The following is a 20520-nucleotide window of genomic DNA, read 5'->3' on the forward strand; positions in this document are numbered from 1 at the left end:
GGATCGGCAGCATCTCTGGATAAAAGGAATGGGTGAAGTTGCTTCTTCAGTCTGAAAGAAGGGTGTTGACCCGAAATGTCAACCATTGCTTCTCTCCAGAGATGCTGCCGGTCCCGCTGAGTTACTCCAGCATTTTATGTCTATCTCCAATCGTCTTGGCCCTGCTCTGGGAGTAGGAGTTGGGGCGGATCCGGACCACATCGGCCGTGAGCCCCAGGCCGAGTTCGGCGATCGTTTGCCTGCTTCTGCTGCTGTTGGAGGTGAGACGTTGCATCGCGCCAGGGTCTTGGGCCTGTCCCACTTTGGCCGTCAGTTACGCGACAGGCCGTTGGTGCGCGAAGACTTTGTTTGCTACAAAAATTTCGGAGCCCCCCACGATGTCGCACACAACTACATACCCCTCCGCGCTTCTCAGTGAGACCGGCCCCGCGCGGCCATGATGCCCGTGCGCCTCAACGCGACGACGAGGTCACGTAATTTGCGTGCCAAGGACACGCAAGTGGGACAGGCCCTTTAGTCTTTCAGTAACTTCCTCACAAATCATTACTAATAATTTTATCCTGGTAGGATGATCCCATTTTTAGGAACACTCATGGCATATTTTAATCAAATCAAATTTTAATCACATAGCAAAGTGTGGAGTCACTACTTTGGAGTCACTACACCACAATAATCCACTACTTTGGTACATTTATGTCAGATGTTGCCAGATCCAGAGTGCCTCTAGCACTTTGTGTTTATGTCAGATTCCAACATCTGCAGTTTCTTAGATCTATTTTTCCCTTCTCCTATTAATCATAATCTTTGAGTGGACATCTTTGTGATGACTGAACGATTCAACATAGTACATGTGCCTAGATGGAATGCCCATCTGGTTATATTCTAGTTTCGGCTTCATTGAACAGAAAGCACAAAGCAGTAAGTTTGGGTTGAGGACTTTGTTATATAGATTATAAGCATCTTGATCTGTAACCACATCATTATGGAGGCAACTGCTAGTGCAGCAAAAATCATTGTTTGTTGAGGCTATTTACATTTTTTCTATACCTGTTAAGTTTCCTATCGATTCCAATATTTTTCGAAGAGATTGTCGATTAGCAGTGTGTTTTTGTTCATGAGTGTTGCTGATACGCATATCAATTGCAAATTAACATTAGTCAACAATTTTTTTCCATCAATTTTGTTTCTATTCTGTGCCCAATAAAATTTGAATTTAAAGTAATAACTAAAACAAAATTAAAATGATAATTTAAAAATCTAGTTTATAACTGTTTTGAGGTGTCAGAACATTGTACCACGACGTGGCACGGCTGCTGAGCAAATGCCCATGATTATCTCAGTTCCACAACACAATTTGGCACTGGCACGTTATCACATTGAACATTACACAGTAGGACACATACCCTCATCTTAGAACATGCGTCTTGTGTTGATTCTGTTCCTCGTAATTCCTTCACCAACATTGAACCTAAGTACTAAAAACAAGCAAGTTATTTTTTCCTGTGCAATAATGCTATTAAAATATGCACTTCCATATATAATAGTCCAAAATTTGTTCTGCGATCAAAATTATCTATAAGTATCCGTCAAGTTAACTTAAGAAAAAAAAGTCGGCATGCTGAAGTCATTCTCATACAATAGATTAATGAATGAATTAAATTGGAATGAAGAAAATACACATATATCTTGCAAGGATTTAGGAAAGTGGTATAGCATTAATTGGTATTTGCATAAATAGGTAATTATGGATCAAAGCAAGCATGAAAGGTGTGCATTGTAAAATATGAGCCAAGAACAGAAATAAATAAATTGACATTATTACTTAAAGTGGAGTGCAGATTTGTTGTGTTTGTGTAAGAAAGAAATACAGATGCTGGTTTTAATCAAGGGTAGACACAACATGCTGGAGCAACTCAGCAGGTGAGACAGCATCTCAGGAGAGAAGGGGGGTGGAAGATTGCAACCTTCACGTGGTCCGTCCTGTTTCGACTAATGCAATCAATTCGACGTGCACAAATGGAAGGTCAAATAGAACAAGTTGTCCAACAACTTTAGGCTGTGCACGCCACATGAAAGAAGAAGGAGAGAAGGTATGGGCGACGTTTCGGGACGAGACCCTTCTTCAGACTGATGTCAGGGGAGGGGGCGGGACAAAGATTGAATGGAGGGAGAGACAGTAAGACTAGTGGGAGAACTGGGATGGGGAAGGGGGATAGAGAGCAAATACAAGGGCTATCTGGTTAAATTCAGAACATCAAAATTAAAATCTGAAGTTAATTTCAGATAGTCCTTGCCTTCTCTCACTCTGTGTCCCCTTCCCCATCCCAGTTCTCCCACTAGTCATACTGTCTCCGCATACATTCTATCTATGTCCCACCCCCTCCCTTGACATCAGTCTGAAGAAGGGTCTCGATTCGAAACATTGCCCATTCCTTCTCTCCTGAGATGCTGCATCACCTGCTGAGTTACTCCAGCATTTTGTGTCTACCTCTTGTGTTTGTAGTATTCTATCATTCACAACAATTGCTACCTTGCGATGTTTGATCTTTAAGATGGAACCCATCAAAACATGCAAAGCCAATGCATGTAAATTACTGCAGCATGCTAGCCTGCTTTATTTCCCATCTAATGAGTACTTACATATGCCTCATAGTCACAGGACTGAAAGATCAGCTTCTCGGGATGATGCTGCCAGTACTGCACCGGCGTTGATGATGTGGCTTCATTTGGAGGCCGAAGGGTGATGGAAGGCTCACTCCATTCTGCCTGCTAAATAGGAACATAAAATAAGGCAAGGTGAAAACTGAAACCAGTGGCAGCTTAGACAAGAATGCATATAAAAATTGATGTGATTTACAAGAAGTTATTAGTGACATTTTTGTCCACAGAAGTCCTTTGTGAGCAGGCCTGTCAAGCCCAGCTGAGATTACAGTACATCCAATTTGAGATAAGGCACATGGAAAAATTGTACTGAAAATAATCGTTGCATACAGCAAAGAATGAGACCCCTGATTTACTTGTCTTCGTATTCATCCCACATTCAATGTAACATTTCAATGAGTCATAGTTGAACTAGAAAAAAAAAATTCTACCACAGTAATGCCATTAAATTCAAGCAGAGCAGCACAATAAAAGAAGATCAAACCCCGAGTTGCAAAGTATCCTGTACAGCAGTGAGTTGTTATAATATTCTGGCAACCAATATAGTTGAGGATTGGAATGGAAATGCTGTTTCACTAAGGCAAGCTACAATGAAATTAAAATTCAAAACCATTGTTCTGCTCAGAAATAAATCAAATGTAGGAAATTGAAAATGTTTAAAATATTAAATATACTGGACAAGAATACATAAAATGTATGAATAGGGCATCTAATCTAGAAGACAAGCAATACGTACAAAGCTTACTTGGATTAAAAAGTACATTTTAAGATAAAAGTATAACTCGTTATCCATGAGTGCTGCAGGATATTAATGTTATTATAAAAGTATCACTAGGTGCTGGGAGATTTTAACAAATAAAAATCCAAGATTTTTCTTTTAAAAGGTGGCAAAGTATTTATCTCAATTGACTTAAGGTCCTTTACCAAACATGTCCGGCAGATAAAATAATGCAAAATGCATGCGGTGGGGCAGCATCTATGATCAAAAACATGAAGTAATTATGGGATTTCTTTTGTCAAATATTTTGAGATGTATCGCTCAGCTCGTGAAAATCATTTGTTTTACTTAGGTATTCAGAACATTTTCCATAACATTCACTAAGAGATATTATGAATCAAGTGCATGGGTTCTAGAATTGTGGATGGGTCAACATACAGGCACTCTCATGGGATGTGCATATCAAGGAGGTAATCTGCAGCAGAGGATCTCTGTTTGAAACATTATTATTTCTTTACTAAATGTGAAGGCAAATAACAGATTATAAATATATTAAATTTGAAGATACCAAAATGAGATAGGCTAGATGATTCAGGAAACGGTTTTAAAATAGATTAGGATTAGTTATGCTAATAGAGAATCAAATGACAAATTACATTTAATATTAATAAATCATTACATGCTGTGCAAAACAAAAAGTGGTAAAGATATACCATGAAGGTTAAAGGATTAGCAAAACATAATCAAGGGCATGAAAGTTGCAGTATTTTTGTCATTCTCAATGTTTTAAGTAATATAGAGCAGCAATGAAAAAACAAACAGAAGAGTATGAAACCCCAGAAAATTATGTTGAGAGTTTATAAAGCACAGGCCTGATCAGACCACCAGGTATGATAATTGTCAAATTAATTTAGACACAATTAATTGTGATCTCGAACACTGGAAGGTGAATTTTGATGCATCATGTACACATTTATTATTCTTGACTTTTATTTTTCTTTGTTGCCTTACTCAGAGTGTGCCGGTTATTTTTATGCTGAGTTGCAACACTGGTCCCAATTGAACAAGCGACAAGTGGTTTGGCATTGTTTAGTGGGTTTAATGTTCTGATAGGTCTTCACCATCTGTATCCAGATTGTTGACCTGTCTATATTTTATTCACAGGGATTTTGAAATGTTAGCTCTGAATCTCTAGAACAAGCTTCAAATCATTATAAATGTAACATGGACCAGTTCCATGAAGAATCCCTACTAGCTTTCCTTCTCATGTAAGCAAAGTCAGTGGGAATTCATCAGACTCAAATCTAACTTGTCAGAGTTTTTTGTTTTTTTTAAACCTGCCAAATAAGATTTTATTCAAAGACCTCATATTCAAATGTTTGAATTATGCTTACACATGTGATAACTACACTGGGACGAATTATCCGTAGGATAGAAATGGGGAGAGACTGGAGATGAAAGCGCGGCAGTGATTTTGGCGTCACTTGCAAAACAAATAGTTCTACTAGGTTTATGGTTACTATTGCAAAACTATCTTCCAGATTTAGAGAGGAATCTGGAAGGGACAATCAATCATTTGATGTCAGGTGTGTAAACAATGTCCTAATAATTAAGATGTTCTCTAGTGGACAAGCCCACAAATAGTTTACTTCTGTTTAGTGGGCTTCATAAACTATTAATATCTGCACTCAAGATATTTTCTCATTTTAATTTGTGAGATGTATCCTACAGTCAGCCAAACAGATCCTCATGTCTCATGTGTGCTTTGGCTAAGATATTAATTAAACAATATCATGAATGCTTTAAACACTGGCAGTCCAAAACAGATTTGACAACACCTAATAATATAAACAAGTCTTAAAATTCATAAAGAGAATTGTAACAAAATGCACCACAGATGTTGAAAATCTGGAATTTAAAAAGAATTCTGGAAATGATCAGGATCCGTGGAAAATAAAACAGGAATTAAACTTTCAGGTCGACAATGTTTCGACATGAAACATTCACTCTATTCTTTCACCACAGAAAATGCCTGATGCACTGAGCATTTCCTGCATATTCTATTTTTATTTCAGAATGATAACAAAATATGCTGCTTGATGTACAGAGGAGACACTTGTCATTTCACTTAGGCCAGGATCCTGAATAGGAACAACCACTCATAATTATATAAATACCAAAGATCTTTCAAACTATGAATCTGAAAATCTCTACAACTCACTAAAATAAGAATATATCTCAGTGAGAACCCAAATGAAGGTTTAATTATTGATGATGAATTATCAATATTATTTCAGCAAGCTATAACAGAGACAGAACTGATAGATTATCAGATAGTGCTGAAGTATAGTATGGCAAGCAAGCTTACAAAAATAAAATTATGAGGAAAGTAAGCCAAACTAGTGCAAAGGGAACCCAAGGTTAACAGCCTATTGCATGTTATTCAATGCAATTTACCTGAGCCATTTGTCTTTCCAGTTTTGACCTAGGCATATCCTCAAAGTAGCTGTCATTGATTCGCCTTCTTGCGTCCCCTTGCATCATTAAATGGGAAGAGGGGATATCAAGAGAGCCACCAGTGTAAGTGCTTTGGCTAAGGGGTGGGGAAAGTTGAGGAGGAGTGTTGTTCCCAGGGTCCTGTTCCAGAAGCAAATAGCAATGCATTAATTAATGTTATGATTTATGTACTGAATCTCTCCTAGCCCTAATGGTTTAGTTCCACTGCCTTGTTCATCAATGTGAAATCTAAGCACTTCAAATTGATGAAACATTCTGAACACATTTACAGCCCTCACATCTAAATAATGTATCTCAAATGAATGGACCTCTCAGCTTTAATTTTGGCATGAAACCAATAATCTAACAAGAGTTATTTGGTAGAGATTAATATTAAACAACTTCTTTAGAAAATTTATTTCAACATGATTGTAAAAATGGTATAAAAATGTGATTTGAGAACAAAAAGTAGCGTATATAAAACGTGCTTGTGCAAATTAGCCTCTCATTTCCTCAATTTAAATATTTTTGAAACTAAATTATACAGTTACTGTAATATACTCCACATGACAAATCCTCTGTCCTTCAAATCAACCTGAGTGGTTAGCATCCTCTGCCAACTTCCCTCCTTTGATATAACATCTAAAACTCAACTAACAGACTTGCAGCAGTGGGCCAGATAACTCTCCTCTCCCATTTGCTTCTCCACAAATGCTGGAGATTTGTGTTTCTCCACAACAAAACAGCTGAGGTCAGAAACCTAAATTGCAAGAGATTGTGGGAAAGTGCGCAGGAGATCAAAACTTCCTCCCACTCTGACTTGTTATGGTGCACCAATTGTGCTGCAGCTACCATTACTTATAAGGAATCCTTTGCAGAATTTATAAATGAACACCTTTTGCAGATTCTGTGCTTGAAAGATTCAGGGAAGTCGGATGTTAATAATTGTACAGGGTGACACAGTGGTGCATCACAGCTCCAGTAACCCAGTTCAATCTTAACTTCTGGTGCAATCTGCATGAAGTTTGTACATTCTTCCTATGACCTCTGGGTTCCCACATCCCAAATTGGGTAGATTGGTAGGTAAATAGGCCACTTTAAAATGCGCAAGTATTTGCGAGTGGTAGATTCTGGTGGGAAGTTAAGGAAATGGGGAGAGAATGGGTACTTGATCAATGCAGACTCAATGTGCCAAAGGATTTGTTTCCATGCTTGTGACTTAATGAATCAATAAATTGGGATGGAGCAAATATTTGCAAAATGTATTTCAGTTCAATGAGAAGAATTCAGTGATACTCTGCAGCCACATTACGATGTGTATATCAAAGATATTAGTTGCAGTTTAATCAGACCCCATGAACTTTAGATGGTCACTAGAATTTTACACTCATATTGTGTTTGATTGCATTACTGGATGTGTTTATTATTGGAGGAAATTTCTAAACGTGTTCTAGTTTACATCCATTAGTATGAAACTTAAAGATTTAAATGAAAGAAGGATGATTCCAAAGAGGATTTCTCCAGATAGTCGTTGGGGATAGATTGATTGAGTGGCAGTATGGGTAATATTCCAGCCAAATAAAGGAGGCATTCTTCATGGCAAACAGGATGTGGGTCTTGAAACCCAGTTAGGCACTAAAGTCGCATGAACAATAGTGAAATCAATTTCAAATGCATGTACTGTCTAGCACGGGTCAACCATGATCGTCTCATTCTTGCTCTTACTGAGTTTGGGAAAGTTATGGCTCCTGGATTTGAAGTCAAGCATAGTTTAGAAAGCCTGGTGACAGACTCGAAGTTACAAGGTTGGCATGGAGCAGGAGGTCTGGACCAAGCTGTCCTTGTTTCATCCGATAGTGACAGAGAAAGGCAGGCTATGGGAATAGGACTTACCTATCTTTTTTAACAAACAATGACAATTTTTCCTATGTTAGCCCTTCCTTCAAATAATGTGGCTTAACCCTTACAATCTTTCCAGCTGGTTATCAAGTCAGAAACAGCAAATAACAGAAATATTCACAGCATTATATTTCTGAAATTAGCTTTGCTACCTCAGTCATATAGATTGGTCTGAAGAAGGGTCTCAACCTGAAACTACACCCATCCCTTCTCTCCAGAGATGCTGCCTGTCCTGCTGAGTTAGTCCAGCATTTGTGTCTACCCAGCTCAGTTCAACCAATGGGTGCAATGCAGCACAGGCCACATCCTTCTCCTCCACAAGTCTGGTAATGCAAATGACTGGAAATCAGACTTATTCAATATGATATTAACCTAATATTTATTAAAACCTATTTACTTATAACTGGGTGATTGTATTAAGTATGGTGCAAAAACAAAAGTTCATGACAAAAGGTATGAAATTGGTATGATCTGAATGAAAGCTCCACTTAAAATGTATTTATTAACTGTTTCCTAGGGCCAAATATCCAGAAACAATTCAAATGGCACGTTGTTCATAATACTTTTAGTTATGCATCTTTAATTATCCGTTTCCCTTTGCACCCTGAGGCCATCTGAAATGAATTCAGTGACATAGACATTATGTAATAAAAAAACATTAACAACCCAAGAATTACAATATTAGGCACATATTTTTATGGGGAAGGGGTGGAAAAAGAGCAGGGCATTTAAATGATGCAAAAACAATTATAATGTCTTTCCAGATAGGTCATATTTGCCACATTCGCTTTTGCATTTTACAAACTGCAGATAGTTCAGATATGCAATAACTAGAACAGAAAAAGTTCCTTTAAAAAGGAACTGCACTTGGAATTCATATATATTCTTCTCGTGCTCACTTTCTGTTGGCAGATGGTCATTGTGAAGGGGAGAAAGGAATAGGTAAAATACAGATGTACAGCAGCAAGATTGCTTCAAATCAAAATCAGTAATCTCAGGGATTTGAAAATATTTGTCAAAACAACGGGCTTTCATATCATTTCCTATAATATGCATAAGAAATTTTGCTTGATTTTCAGGACGACTTAAGTGTGACAGAAGTTGCCCAACCTTTTCCATTTCGAGCAAGGTAGGTATGTTGACAAACATCTACCCTTCAGTGGAGTTTTGAGTTAAATCTTTCTTGGGAAAAGCATGGTGTAGAAGTAATTACATCCTGCAGTAGGGCAGGTATCAGAAATCAGGAAGTATTTTTGCACTTTATTGTGGGGAGAAGGCCTAATTTCCACGTTGTCCAGCTTACTTCAGAGTGAAGATAGACACAAAAAGCTGGAGTATCTCAGCGGGACAGGCAGCATCTCTGGAGAGAAGGAATGGGTAACGTTTTGGGTTGAGACCCTTCTTCAGAAGAAGTGTCTCAACCCGAAACATCAACCATTCCCTCTCCCCAGAGCTGCTGCCTGTCCTGCTGAGCTACCCCAGCTATTTGTGTCTATTTTAGGTTCAAACCAGCATCTGTAGTTCCTTCTTACACCTTACTTCAGAGTGAGGTGACTTACCATCCAAGATACGATATATACATCATCTTGCAAGATGGCATTGCGGGACTCAGGACAACTGACCTATTGATATAAAAAGAGATCCAATCTGAATAGCACCTAGTATGAGTGGCTTCTGCTTCCACCATTCGTCAGTTGATCCCTCCTTCCAAGATGGAGGGTCCTATCACAGCACACTGTTTCACCTAACGGTCTGTATGAGAATTAATCACATTTGCTTCCAATAGTGGGAAGCAAGTTTGAATGCATAAGCAGTTCCATGTAAGTTACACAGATTTGCAGATACATTTCTAAGAATTCCCAAATGTTGGCCTGGAAACAGTTACTTTTTTCCGTTTCTTTTGAAAATAAAATGACAGAATTCAATTTAAAGGAAAGAAAAATGGCAGAAATACATAGCAATATCTGAAGAAAGAAAAGATGGGCTAATGTTTTCAATGTAAACCATTTATTGGAACTGGAAACTGGAAGATAAATAATCCCATCACTTCAATTATTTAATATTGTTAGCATTTAGATTTGGAGGTCCTGTTTTCAGCAGGTAAAGTAACGCCACCTAAACACACACGTTGTGGTATAATATCCTTTAAATACTGATATTTTGTTTTGAGAAATGAACACAAATTATGGTAAAATCATATTCCAAAAATGTATTAAGATTTGACATTAAGAGAATAACAAAAACATTTGCAATATAATAAGTCAAAAATGCCCTGACTTCCATCTCCCCATGCACCCAACATGTAAACAATTCCCTTTTCTACTGAATATCGATTTGAAAAATAGACAAATCTTTGCACGTACTTCCCTTTCTTGAATGTTAGCACAACTGCAAAATATGTTTCCACAAATGCTTTTATGATATTTTAGGCTGGAAGCGTTAAAAACAATCAAACCAAGATGCATACCCGAGCACAAATAATGCATACTAAAATTGTTTCCTTCGTATAGCCACTGAAAGTAGGCAGAAAGATGTGGGTTGGATTTGGATCTTAATACACTTGTTTCTTCAAACTACCGTCGTTCCCGGCAAAGAAGAAGCACCTGCATCGAAGATGCACCTACATTTTGAGTTGCTAAATTTTGAAAAAAGGCTGGCGGGACGGGATGAAGGGTTTGGTTGAAGGAAGCAATGAGGACTGGGGAGCCTCCATCTTCACCTGTCCCACAATGCGCTGTGTGGCTCAGGTCTGAGGGACGGGGACTTCCTGCCCAGTAGCTACCCACCAGCCACCACCGGTTGCGCCTGTGCCGAAGGACACCATGGCTGGCTGGCGGACGGGCCGGCAGAAAACGCTGGGGTGGCAGCCAGCTTCGCTGTATGGTCCCGGCGGCCGCTCTCAGCCACCCAGGACCATCGTTCTTGATGTTGCTGTACTGAAGGATAGCCAAGTCTATCTTTCTTGACTAACAACCTAACCTTCGGCCTCAAAGAGGCAGGTAAATATTCCGGTCTTATTTTATGGTAATAAATAGCGTCTTCTTTGCTGGGAAATATGCTACATAGATTTCTTAGTAATCCAATACTGACTACACAAAACCTTGCTTTGAATTAAAGGGTTTTCACCCTGTTTAGGTAATTAATCACTCAATAAGGATGTGCTTCAACAATGTGCAGATTTGTTATTGTGTTCTGCATCATATAATCAAATAAAACTAATACAAAGCTAAAGAATGAACTGTAGATAATTTTAAATAATCTGTTTAAATGATCCAAATTGATTAAATAATTACAAAAATAACGGTGAAACAGCAGTTAATAAATCTTAAAAAGATTTGATATATAGTGTTGTTGATGAAGGGTTAATGTGGTGCAGACTAAAGCTAAGACTGACTCAGTGACTATCTGAATCCCAGAATCATAGCTGAAAGGCTTTGACATTTGTGGTAAAGAGAGTTTACTTTTTAATGAGAATAGTTATTGATTTGTCTTTCTTGAACACCGACTGAAAGATTTGATAGATTTTTCAGGCTGGATTTGAACTAAAGGTCACAATAATAAAAACCTGAAATGAGTTTTTCCACCTCTTAATTTCACAATATTGCTTGGAAGATCTTCAGGGAATATACTCACATATAAAATAATAAACATTGGTGGTGGTCATGGTGCAAGAAAGATTACTGAGGCAAGCAGCTAATAATGATACATGCCTGTGCTGAAAGCTGGGCTAAGGTACACTAATTAAAATTGTACCAAGGTCTATTTCACGCGGGTAACAGTATTAATTCAGCACTGTATGAACACAGCTTACCCTCAGTGTAATGGTTCGTGGAGGCTTCTGAGGAGGCTCGTCATGAAGTCTGTCTCCAAGTGATGCTAAGATTCGTTTTCTGTGACCCAGGAGGTTGATTTTCAATAGCTGAAAGGTTCAGTTTTACACATTAGAATCCTCACAGAATGAAGAGTAAAAAAAATCTTCAAAACTAGTAAATGGCCTTGCAGTGGGAGTTATCCAATCGGGAGGATGAACTGCAGCGTGGTTAAGGACTTAGCCGCCAGAATAATTATGCTTCTTCCTAATGTGCCTTCACAACAAGACGAGGTGCTATTTTAAAAGGAAATTAACTGGACAAAAAAAAAAACACCTCTCATTTATTCGTTTTACATTTAAATGCCAATCGTTGCACAGTGTGGCTCAAGTCTGTTTCCGTAATCTCTCTGCAGTGTTTCTGGATGAAATAGCAGAAAGCATACCTATGAATGAAGATTTAATTCCTTAGCTTTAGATCTTCACTGCTTCTGCCGCTGTGCAAGACTGGTGGAAAGGGTAAGCATTTTTGTAAATGTACTTCACAAGAAGTCTATATCAGAAAGGTACTGCAAATTGAATGACCACATTAGTGGTCATCTATATTTTTAATTATACAGTAGGCAAAATTCAGCTGATCACTGTAGAGGAATGCAAGCAACTGTGATGCTTACCCATTTAAAATGAATGGTTAGAACATAGCAAAATAAATTCTGATAACATTAAAATAAAAGGCACGACCTTATATTAACAAAAACACACTGCAAAAATATATCAGTAAAAGCAAAACACCCACCTGCATCACTAAGCTATAAGATTCAAGATTCAACAGAGTTTGTCATGTGTCCCAGATAGGACAATGAAATGCTTGCTTTGCTTCAACACAACAGAATATAGTAGGCATAAATAAATACAGAACTGATCAGTGTGACCATATACAAATGAGAGAATATATATATTCACCTTGAAAACCCAATTCCAGCAAATTTACATAAATTAGAGTAAAGGTAAGTGAGGAATATCTTCACTCACGGTATGGTGTAGACAGGTTTTCTGACTTTCAACATACCCAATACCTCGGGGAGGAAATTCTTTTGAATTTAACTATGGATTTTATGTGTCCAGTCCACGTTATCCTTGCTTTTAAAAAAAAATCAGGTTTGTGATCACCAGTAATCAGCCAAGGGTATTTTCCTCAAATTAGATTACCACAAAGTAACAAATGTTCTTTTAAAATGTTTCACTTTATCCATAATAAAGATTGAATTGTGAACTGGCAAAAAAGGGCTAATACATGCCTAGTTGCAAGAATAGTCGGCTTATTATTCCCATGATGAATTAAAGCGAATTGTAGTTTATTCCAATAAATACCACTTGATTAAAGGTTCACATCAACTCCGAAATCTCCTGTGCTGTTATAAAAATTGTATTCATGCCATAAAGAGACTGTATAAGTTGTCTTTATAAATCACACTTTGTTTAGAATTAAACCGGTCATAATGGCCTTCAGAAATATTGTTATCCACAGTGAGCATCATAACCACATATTGTTATCTTTGTTCGGATTTGACAATATATATACACAATATATTCATTTATAATCCGTTAACTCTACAAACACTGGATCTTCTGACACAAGAGCCTAGAAATTGGATCAATTAAAATTTGTTTTTAGATGCTTTTGGCACAGAAGTTTTGCTTGGAACAGATTGCGCTTCCTTCCGATCCCGATTCACTCTTGTGACCTATCCCATGCAGCAGATAAACAACTAATGACACCACTGAACGAGCAACTTCAAAGCTGCTCTAAGTATACCAAGTGCACTAAAACAAAAAGTAGTGTTTTCTCCAGCATTTAAGTGGTGACGTATTGTTATAATATTCTGTAGATATTCTGCTTGCACACGTCATTACTGGAGGTGACATTATGGTTAGGGCTGGCCACATATGTGCTATGGTCACAGTCACCCACAAGTTCACCATGTGAGCTGCTTTATGCAGATGCGCCTTCATGTGTAGATGCTTTGAGGCTTAGACTCACCGATTCTGAAGTATACAAGATCATGGTCCTCACACTTTACATCTGTTAAACAGGCATTCAGCCAACCTGCCCCCATTAAAGACCTCAGGAAATATGGACAAATATGATGATGGAATTCTCCACTGCCCCCCTGTTCAGCATTTGACCAACTATGGAAAAGAATATTCAATATTTCAAGTCCTCAAACCTGGCACAGATTCTGATCTAACGAATTAGTGATCTCTGCCTCTAGTAAACGTAAAGGGAATGGACGACCTGGAGCAGACAGCTCAACCATCTGGAGAAGTGTTATCACAGTTTTCATAAAGTCTTGATCCAATACAAAAAACTTCCCAGTAGCCACTTGCTTGAGTTATAGTCATAGAGTGATACAGTGTGGAAACAGGCCCTTCGGCCCAACTTGCCCACAACGACCAACACGTTCCCAGCTACACGAGTCCCACCTGCCCACATTTGGTCCATATCCCTCCAAACCTGTCCTATCCATGTACCTGTCTGTTTCTTAAATGTTGGGATAGTCCCTGCCTCAACTACCTCCTCTGGCAGCTATAAGAGTTCTCTTGTAGTATGGAGCACGTTTTAACAAAGAGAGTCATAATTAAAAGTTATAAAACAAACTGCTGGAGCAACTCAGTGGATCATGCAGCATGTGTGGAACAAAAATGGACAATTGACGTTTCAGGTCATGCCTCTGCATTATGAATATGTTTTTTGCTGGAGATCTCCACATCTGCAGTTATCATACATAAGTAACTTTTTAAAAACACTTTTCTCTTGGTTGTTCTGATTTTCAGTTCTTGATAGAAATGTCAAGCCTGATAATCGTTGCCTTTTGGTGCAGTGGCAATACATTTGAATCATCGCTGCAGCATCATGGGTTCAATTCTGACTCATGTACCATCTGTGTGAAGTTTGCATTTTCACCTTGAGGTTATGGAGGTTTGCGTCTTACCATGTGCCACAGATGTGATAATTATTAGCTAATTAGGTAATGTAAATTAGCCTAAGTGTAGGTGGATGGTGGAAGAATCAAGGGGGTCAACGTGCATAAATGAGAAAAATAAGGAGAATTGGGATGTTATGAGAGTTGCCAGACAATATGGGCAGAATGGCTTTCTTCTGCATTATAAAAAAAGTACATTCAGATTCAATCTTTATTGTCATTGTGCAGTGTACAGCACAGAGACAACGAAATGCAGTTAGCATCTCACCCAGAAGAGTGAACATAGAATAATGCAACTGAAAACCCATATTCCCAAATTAGCATGCGTGATTAGTAAATGACACTGTTCTTGTTAGTTAATGGCATAGGTTCTTGTTTGAAAATCCATGTACCTGACCCTTGAACTTTATGTAAATAATAGTAAGACTCCCATTTTTACACATAAACATGCAATTATGTAGAATTTAAAACCTCAAGAGAATATAAATGGCATTATAGTGGGCAATAAATTGTAAATCTCCTTAGTATAATACATTAATTAAACTGTATAGGCAATGCCTAATCTTTGTAAAAGAAAGGGCTTTGACGCCTACTTTGCTCTTAAGCTTCATCATCACACTGACTGCCACACTATTTCCACACCTAATACAAGGTTAGTTTCCAAAGCAGGTTGGCATTTACTGTTGCGCAAACAAATGCTCCTTTACCTCGGTGCAGATTTTTTGGTTCTAAATGTGTCACAACATCAAGATTTTTAAAATAAATTCCACATTTTTTTCCTTAAATGTTTATTTCATGTGCGCCCCCATTTGATTGTGAGGAGGCAGGTTAAGGTCAACTAATATCAATAGTTTAGGTGTAACATTTAGGCCAGGTAATGTCAGGAAATTTCCTTCCCTGCAAAACGTGTGAGCCAGGTGAGATTTCATGACTCCAACTAATTTTCATTCTATTTAGTTACATGAATTTAAATTCATGAATTGCTGGGATCTAATTCAACCTCAAGCTTTGGATTGTTTAAATCCAGTAATTTAGTAACTCGGCTTACTCTCTCGCAGTGCCAATCCATCACAATCAAAGGGGAACCAAATCTTCAATGATAAACCCTGTACTTCCATGCACTATATTCTGACTACAGAAAGTGGGGAAGAGAGAAGAAATAGGGGAATACCTCATTAAAACTAGACTGTAGAGAAGAGCAATGTCCTGGAATTTAATTTTCTTGTATTGAGGTTGGCAAAAGTAATTCAATTCTTCCAATTTTGCTTTCAAAGCACGTTTTGCAGTGTGCTATTGAGATAATGTAAAGAGTGTGCATGCAAGATGAAATCATCTGTAAAAGAATGTGTTCTTGTAATTGGTCATGTAACGACATAAATACCAATAAAAGTCCAAACCATCATGAGCCAATCATCGTTGAAGCATTTTGTCAGATTAAAACGCCACCACTTCTCCATTCACTCTATGGTCTGAATCCATTATTTTATTTCCTTTTGATAAATATTTAAATATATCACTAGTTTTTCCCCCTCACCTGAGATTTGCACCATAATTTCTAATTATTTGAATGTATATGTTTGTCACAGGATTACCCATTCCTAAATTTGTTCATCCAGAAATGTATCCCCCAATCAGCAGTGCTAAACGCATTTACATAGTCACATCAGTCCACTGGACAGTGCCTTTGACATTTAATCCATTGTGGAGATATTGGCAGGAAATTTGAATATATATGAAGGCTTGAAACGTTCAGCTTTAAAGAAATTATGCTGTGAAGAATATCCTTCTCGTGGGCCTTGTTTGTAATATTTGTACCCATTTTTAATGTTTGATTGCAAAAGAAACAGAGAATAAATTTGGATGTAAATCATCACCAACAGGTAACAAAATTCATAATGTTGGACCGGAAATCTCAAACTATTTTTAAACATAAACATATTCGACCTAAAGGCCTTTCAAGACGTTTTTCACGTTGATTTGAAAATGTGTTGAAAATGTGATCATTACGGCAATGACCATTTAAATGGCTGACACCATGCACCTAGTTGGCTTCCTGCAGACAGATGTAGGAATTAATCTAATTTAATGTAATTTGAATATTAGGTGATGTGAATGCACAGTTGCCACTTCCCATAAGTAATTTCAGGTTGGGGGGGATATCCAAGAATGTGGAATAACTAATGTAAACTTGTATTTGTATTTTTTTGTAACCACTGGATTTAGTCTTGAACTTTTGGTTGATTTCCCTTTCAAAATAATGAAATTCTTGCATTTTCTAATTTTGGTTTCAAGTTTGCATTTAGTGTTATGCATCAAAATGATTTATGCAAATACAAAAATATTTGCCAGCAGGTTCAATAGTTTTAACTAGTAGTAAAACTAAACTATTGAACCAGCTGGCATTTTGATACGAGGTAAATATATCTTCTTCTTCTTCTTAAGCCTTGCTCCTCTAGGGAGCATAGGCCATTGACAAATGTCCTCCACCTCACTCAGTTGTTGGCAGTTCTTTCGAGATCTTCCCAGTTGAGCCCACTCTAATACATTTCTGTCTGGACACCTCTTCTCCAGCTATATCACTGAAAATTATTTTTTCATTTTGTAAGTCCATCCATCTTTGCTTTTCGTGAATTGATTTGATGCATTGGAAAGAAACATTTTGGTTTCCTCGTCTTGACAATGTTGCAGTTAATATTTCCCATGGAATGAATGTGCAGAAAGACTTGCCCAACACTAGTCCAATTTATACCATTCAATGCTTCCAATGATTTCTGAAGATAGTACAGGTGGAATGCAGGGTTCAACTCAACACAAAAGGATATTATTGGTAAGCATTTTACTACCCAAATAATGCAAGCCCCTCAGATTTTGTGCCATATGTGCGCAATAATGTCAGTGGTCTGGGAATGTTATAAAGATAGAATACGGGTGGCACTGGCAGAGAGTGCAGCTGTCTCTCAGTTGCAGCAATCCAGGATTCCATTCTGACTGGTGCAGCTTGTGTGAAAATCACACATTCTCCCTGGAAACCTTCGTGTTTCCCCCAGGTGCTTTAGTTTCTGCTCGCATCCCAAAAATGTGCTGGTTGTCAGATTAATAGGCTATTGTAAATTGACCAATTAGGTGGGTGGTGGAAAAAAGCAAGAGAGCGTTAATAAGCAGGTGAGAAATAATAGGATTCAGGGAAATAAGTGGGAGAATTGTATGGATGGGATTGGGCTGAGAGCTAGTCAAGGGGTTGAATGGCCTAATACTTCAGAAGATACAAAATAAATGTTGACATAAAGACAGATCAGGCTATTTCACCAATTGCAACCATTGATATTAATAACACCAATCTTTTGAATTTTGATATATCAAATTCTTTCTATATTAACACAATTATGCCATTATACAACTACACCAGTAATGTATAATGTGTACAACAAAAACAATACACATTATCTACAACATTAAAATGTTTTATGTGCTGCAATGAATGATTATCTGACCAATTCTAATCACAAGCTTTGCAAGAATGTTTTAGGATTGGTAGCCAAAAGCTGAATCCAAGGTCATTCAGTGGTGTTTAAAGTGGTGAGAGCGCTAGAGCAGAAGAGACATTTATAGAGAACTCCAAAGATTGGTGGACTGGGCAGTTTAGGAGATGCCTCCTAATACCGTGAAGATAAAAATCAGGGGATGTGCAAGAGGTTAGAAATAAGTGAAGAGATCATGAAGGATTGTTGGAAGGTAAAGAGATACAGAAAGGGGATGTAATGAACATCCCGAGATGTTGAAATGTTGAGAACAGGGTGAAGCCTGACATGGAGCTACCTGCAAGGACACACATTATGTCACCCCCCCCCCCCCCCCCCACCACTATACACTTGCTTCTTCCTCTCATCAATGCCAGCTTGCTTTCTCTGGTGGCATTGATTTCTTTCTGGTGGCATTGATTTCTTGTTAAAGTATAGTTCCATGGGAATATTATTTCCTAGTATTTTTAATGCGAGGCTCACTGTGATTAAGTACAAAGGTATCCCAGCTAGGGAAGAAATCCTGACAAACTTTCTTCTCTCAAACTCAAGGGCCTTGACACCAATTATCTCACCTCAACAGTTTCTGTCCCAGAGATAAATCACACACTAGATTGAAAGTGGCAACTTCTTGAATAAAGTCAAAAACATTGAAGGAATGATTCCATCACATTTATTAAGTATTAATCTCACACATTAGAGTCCTTAGAGTCATAGAGTCAGTGAGGAAACAGGCCCTTCAGCCCAACTTGCCCACACCAGCCAACAATGTCCCAGCTAAACTAGTCCCTTATTACTAGCCTTATTTCTCCAGTTTTAAGCTTCGCATGCTTTGAGTAATTTAGGGCAGTGGAAGCAAAGACGAGAATAAACTATTCTTGAAAAAATACATCTATAACTAGAGTTAGACAGCACAGAAACAGTCCTTCAGCACAATTCACCCATGTCCATCTGTGCTAGTCATATTTGCCTGCATTTGGCCCCTATCTCAAACATTGCTATACATATGCCTATCCAAATTTTAGATTTTCCCTGAAGGAAAGACCTTATCTATGTCATTTATAATTGTATATGCCACTCTCCCAATTCCCTTCACTCTCAGGGGCAAAAAAAGACCCAACTTATCCAGCCTCTTATAACGCAAGCCCTCCAGTCCCACTAACTTCCTTGCAAATCTTTTCTGCTTATTACATTCTTCCTATTACTAGTCGATTAAAACTATGCAAAATACTCAAAATATGGTCTTGCCAACATCTTACAATTGCAACATGACACCTCAACTCTTGCACACATGGTCCTGTCTCACGAAAGCACTCTGATCAAGTTAGTACTGTGACTAATCACATGAAGCTAAATTTCTTGATAAGCAATAAGTACACACAATAAGAAGATGTGTGCAATAATCCAAAACAATGTTAGGGAACAACTTGCGTAGAGATCTTCTCTTTTGTGCTTTCCTCCCTTCTCAAGGATGCTAGCTTGAGGGGTTTGAGATATAACATGCCCACTAACACCTCACGCAAGTGAATGGTAGAAGCTTGAATAATGAATTGACTATTTGACCACAAACTCACACAGCTGTTCCTAATCTTCTTCCCAATGTCCATAAATGCAACTTCCCATTGGGAGTTATTCGATAGCAACCAGGAGGGAACTTTAGCCAAAATACCTCTTCACTTTCCTAAGCACATTCTTCCTCTGATGACACAGCAACTAAATGAGCACACAGCTAAAGCTTTGTGAAAAATGATTGAAACTATTTTTAACAAATCAATTGGAAGTGAGACTGTATGATAGTGTGACTCATACAATATTTTTCCATAATAATTATTTTACAATAAACTATCTTCAAATACACACAATTAATTATGCATATTTAAACAAAATCAAAACTAAACTAAAATGACTCGAGGCAATGTAGACTCATCAATTGACAATTTGGTACTAAAAAGCTAATAGAATTTCAATAATGTTTACATATTTTGAAAATTAGTCTACAAGAAATTTGCAATAAATCTCAAAGGAAAAGATGCACAGGAACTGGACTATCATATTTTCCCTAGCAGAATGCTGCAACAATTATACAACATTTTCTAATGATGTAAGCAAGCTTACTAATAAATTCCATTTGCATCAAAATGATTGATTTATGAATGATGTAATTCTATTACCATTTTATCAATGTGATTGATAACTTATACTGTAGAAAAATCAGTAAACCCATATTTTAAACGCATGAAATAATAGAGTTGGAGTTTTCCCCAAGTTGCATTAGGATGAATCTTAATATGGTTTTGGCTCTATACGTCCTTTCACAAGTTAATGAGTCCCAGAACTCCGAAATAAATTGCAGAGAAGGAAAGTTGAGCAATTAATCAAAATTCAATGTCCTGGCTCAAGAGTACACGGACGCTTAACTCCTTTCCAGATTTATCA

The 20520-nt window shown here is 37.7% G+C and overlaps 1 protein-coding gene across 13 annotated transcripts in view; it reads right to left on the reverse strand.

Annotated features, from left to right (window-relative positions):
* Positions 1-20520, reverse strand: part of anks1b (ankyrin repeat and sterile alpha motif domain containing 1B) — a 646306-nt gene that overhangs the window by 21647 nt on the left and 604139 nt on the right. For 7 of the 13 annotated variants that reach the window (XM_055652964.1, XM_055652963.1, XM_055652968.1 and 4 more), the window contains 5 exons: positions 11586-11693; positions 9334-9396; positions 5837-6016; positions 2641-2769; positions 1404-1475 (listed from right to left, as the gene is read on the reverse strand). In XM_055652964.1, the coding sequence (XP_055508939.1) occupies positions 1404-1475; positions 2641-2769; positions 5837-6016; positions 9334-9396; positions 11586-11693 (552 nt within the window). The remainder of the gene's footprint in view (positions 1-1403; positions 1476-2640; positions 2770-5836; positions 6017-9333; positions 9397-11585; positions 11694-20520) is intronic. The other 6 variants (XM_055652967.1, XM_055652973.1, XM_055652974.1 and 3 more) reach the window with 3 other exon arrangements.

The sequence above is a fragment of the Leucoraja erinacea genome, chromosome 22 (assembly GCF_028641065.1).
Source record: "Leucoraja erinacea ecotype New England chromosome 22, Leri_hhj_1, whole genome shotgun sequence".
Classification (NCBI taxonomy): domain Eukaryota; kingdom Metazoa; phylum Chordata; class Chondrichthyes; order Rajiformes; family Rajidae; genus Leucoraja; species Leucoraja erinaceus.